The sequence below is a fragment of the Apis dorsata genome, unplaced genomic scaffold (assembly GCF_000469605.1).
Source record: "Apis dorsata unplaced genomic scaffold, Apis dorsata 1.3 scaffold_269, whole genome shotgun sequence".
Lineage (NCBI taxonomy): Eukaryota > Metazoa > Arthropoda > Insecta > Hymenoptera > Apidae > Apis > Apis dorsata.
This window is the reverse complement of record NW_006263547.1, coordinates 497540-501386: the sequence shown is the minus strand read 5'-3', so window position 1 is coordinate 501386 and position 3847 is coordinate 497540. Positions and strand designations below refer to the sequence as shown.

At 33.4% G+C, this 3847-nt stretch overlaps 1 protein-coding gene across 1 annotated transcript in view; it reads right to left on the bottom strand.

The window, feature by feature from the left end:
• Positions 1–3207, bottom strand: part of LOC102680522 (transmembrane protein 114) — a 5098-nt gene extending 1891 nt beyond the window's left edge. Inside the window, exons 1-3 of the mRNA XM_031510893.1 lie at positions 2890–3207; positions 2342–2585; positions 2127–2140 (exon numbers count right to left, since the gene is read on the bottom strand). Coding sequence (XP_031366753.1) covers positions 2127–2140; positions 2342–2585; positions 2890–2922 — 291 coding nt within the window. The 5' untranslated portion in view covers positions 2923–3207. The remainder of the gene's footprint in view (positions 1–2126; positions 2141–2341; positions 2586–2889) is intronic.
• Between the last annotated feature and the right edge of the window lie 640 nt (positions 3208–3847).

Sequence of the window (3847 nt, the reverse complement as noted above, 5' to 3'; positions counted from 1 at the left end):
TTTTTTTTTTTCTTTCTTTTTTTACTGCAGTTTTTATTCGCAAGTTTGATGTATGAATCGGAACCCGTTAAATCCCTCGCCGGTTTACCGTAATCACCCTATCAATCTTCATTCCTCTCACACTCTTCCACCATTTACTATTTTCTCATCCTGGTTATCTTATTTCTTTTCTTTTTTTTTTCCCATGGAACGCCTCTCCCGTCCGTGTCCCGCGTCACGGTAAGTTATTTTTACGCCTCAGCCTTTGAACGAGGGCTGGAGAGACAATAAGAACGTGATCAATATTTATACCGTATGATATTTAATCCTCCCCGATCATCCGAGGTCGTCAATTTATCCGATCCTTTTCGAATCCGTGGATCGTCGCATCTTTTATCGAAGAATAATTTTTACCTCTCGATTATGAAAAAAAAAAAAAATAAATAAATAAATAATTGCTATGAATTAACTAGAAAATGTATTCATCGAGGAATGATCGAGAATTTTTGCGTAAAAATTTTTGTTTCGAAGAGATTAGATGTCGATAGAAATTAGATATCATTTTATTGAGGAATGATCGAGAATTTTTGCGTAAAAATTTTTATCTCGAAGAGATTATGAAAAGATATCGAAAATCTTTTATTAAGGAATAATATCAAGAATTTTTGTGTAAATATTTTTGCCTCGAAAAGATTACGATATCGATAGAAATTGAACGTTGTGAGATATTTGAAAAACGAAATGTATTTTTAATTGAGGAATCATCAAGAATTTTTGTATAAAAATTTTTGCCTCGAAAAGATTACGATATCGATGGAAATTGGATATTGTGAGGTGATTGAATGATTTGAAAAATGAATTGTTCTTTCATCGAGGAATAATTAAAGGATTTTTCTGTAAAAATTTGCGTACCTTATAAATGTTATCGTAGTGGTAAATTGATTAGATATTACGTACGTTTCATTGAAAAATAATTAAATAATTTTTGCGCAAAGTTTACTAAATTTAGGAAGATTGATTAAAGATGAAAGGGAATGATCGGTGTTCGGGCAATTTACGATGATATTACAGTTGTCTAATTTGGTGACTGTGACGTACGCATGATGAAACACACGTGTGGAACAGTGAATGTGACGTGTGACAAGTGAGCGTAGGCCCACAGACGCTGACACAAACGTGATTAACTACAAAGAGCGAAACTAGGTTTGTTGCAGCCTTTGAATCTAAATCAAAAATTTTTTAAATCTACCATCATTCAAAAAAAGAAAAAGAAATAGAACAATTACGAAGAAGAAATAAAAAAAAAAAAATCGAATCAAAACGATTGAAAACGATCGAACAAAAAAAATCACTTTTACTCGATGCGAAAAATCTTTGAAAGAGAAGTCAAAGTAGACGTAGATTTTTATTTGAAGTTAGTCATCCTGGTGCAACGAAGTAAACGAAGTATAAATTAAATTACCCAAGAGAGAGGTCTATAAAATCGGGTTTGGTTCATCGAGGTATGGTAAATCTCTTGATGACATAGTGGATGAACATCCACTATGCTTCTTTAACCGGAGCTACGAAATAAATTAAAGCGTATTTCAACGTGATAAAAATTCGACGTAAAAAAAAAAAAATCCCTAGAAATAACCCTAAATGGCAAAAGGAGAAAGAAACATCGAAGAAACATTTTTATACACGCGATATATTAAAACGTGATATATTAAACGTATTGCGAAAGATTTGTTTACACGACACGATATTTTATTCCTCCATTAGATTCTATTTAAAGCCCACGAATAGAATAATCATTCCACAATATGTTCTTCTCAACTAGATATATCATCCATGGATATCATCGAGCCCGCCTTTTTTGAAACGAAGCCATCGCGATCTCCGCTATCCTCGTGCCACCCCTTCGATTTAATTTAGCGATCAGAGAGATTTTTCGTGAACGTGTTTTTTTTCCTGGAGGATGTTTGAAACGTTACGACTCGTTGCACTTTTCGAGAAATTCGTCCATAATTCCGAATCAAGCGTTCACCAATTATTGGGAAAGCGCGGGAATTATTCGAGCCAATTACAAACAGATATTTGGCCACCATTGGGGAGAATTTTCATTTTCTTTCGCAACTTCGATTTAAACTCTGTAAATTTAAATTATTTTTACAAAATTCTGACGGACTTCTTCTTCTTTTACGAATAATTAAGAGACAAAAATAAAACTACCCTCTCGAATCACTTACAATTTACATTTCCATCAATCTGGGGACTTTTCTCTGAGAAAATTTCGAATATTTTGCGGAAGGATGAAAGAAAATTAGCCGAAATATTAGTGAAAAATATGTGAAAATTTGTTTTCTTAGAGAAGACTTACCGAAGGGGATCAATTTGGTGGAGTTTTCAGATTCAGGTGCTATCCCTTGAATACAGCCTCTCCAGAGACCCATATTCTTGTAGATTAATCTTTTTCCTTTGGCGGGGTCACCGATTGGTAAACCGTTCTTATCCGGGGCTTCGATCGTGAACCAATGATTAGTTCCAATGGCGACCGACCATATGCACACCGACAGACCCACGAGGACCGTGCAACCGAGGAGGATTCGCCTCTCGAATATAACCTGCACACGCAATGAAATTTAAGAACGCGTTCCACTATAAATTATCCTTGACAAATTAAATTGAAAATTTTCATGATACTCTATAATATAATATCTTTTTATTTAAGAAAGAGAAAAGAGTTTACTTTGATTACTAGTAATAAAATTATTTCTTTTCTTCTCGCTTATAATTTCGTTTCGTACAGAAAATATCCTCGACCTGTTTAAAAAATTAGAGAAAAGAGTTATAATTTTATCGCGATAACTTGAAAAAGAGAATGGGGAAAAATTGTGTGTGAGAGAGAGAGATGTATAATAATTGTACCTGGTTGTATAAAGCTTTCATTCGACTCGCCATTTCGTCCAGTTCGCCTTCGAATTCTAGAAATTTCTATTCGGCAGCCTTCCTCCTCTTCCTTTGTAGGATTAAATGTCGAAATTAACGCTCTGCCATATTGCGTTTTTAAAAGCGCGGGTCAAAGCTCGTTTCAACAGGAACAAATATTTGAGGAAATGTTACTTTTATTATGAGTGCACTGTCCAATTAAATTTGTCGTTTTTTCAATTATCGAAGAATATTCTCGATATTAAAATTTATTTTTTACATTTATATACGAATCTTAAATTTATTTAATATTTTATAGAGAGCGACATTTTTTTGTCTTTCAATGTTTTCCAAAATTTTTCATATTTGGGTTAAATCTTAACAGATTGATCTAATTTATCGTTTTTGGATTTATATTTAGCACGTAGCTAAATCTCGTCAAAACTTTCTTTTACATAATTTATCAAACGTCTGCTTTTTTTACAGGAAATATTCTCGTACGTTTCACGAAGCTGCTTTTTCAAAGATTTCTGTTCTCTTCTTTAATTCTCAAACGTTGTCTTCATTATTTCTTTCGAGCATCCATTTCGACTATTTTTGTCGCTTTCCTCGGTTACGTTCCACTCGGTGGCTTCCATTTCCTTTCCTCTATTTCACGTATCGATTTTATTATTGTCGATCCCCTTGTGATTCTTTTTCGAAAAAATATTCCTTACCAAATTATTTGTGTATTCTCTCTTGTATTTATCTCTTCTCTGTTCACTTCGTGGAAAATATATTTTCTTTGGAAACACCTGTGAACAAGGCAAAATGAAAATTGATGAAAAGTTTGTGAAGGATCGAACAAAATCGATAAGAAAAAATGAAAATGCGCTTTGCCAACAAATATCGAACGCGTATGTATCTTTTTGCAACTTGTAATGTAAATATTTGGCACGAAATTCAAATTTCCATGTGG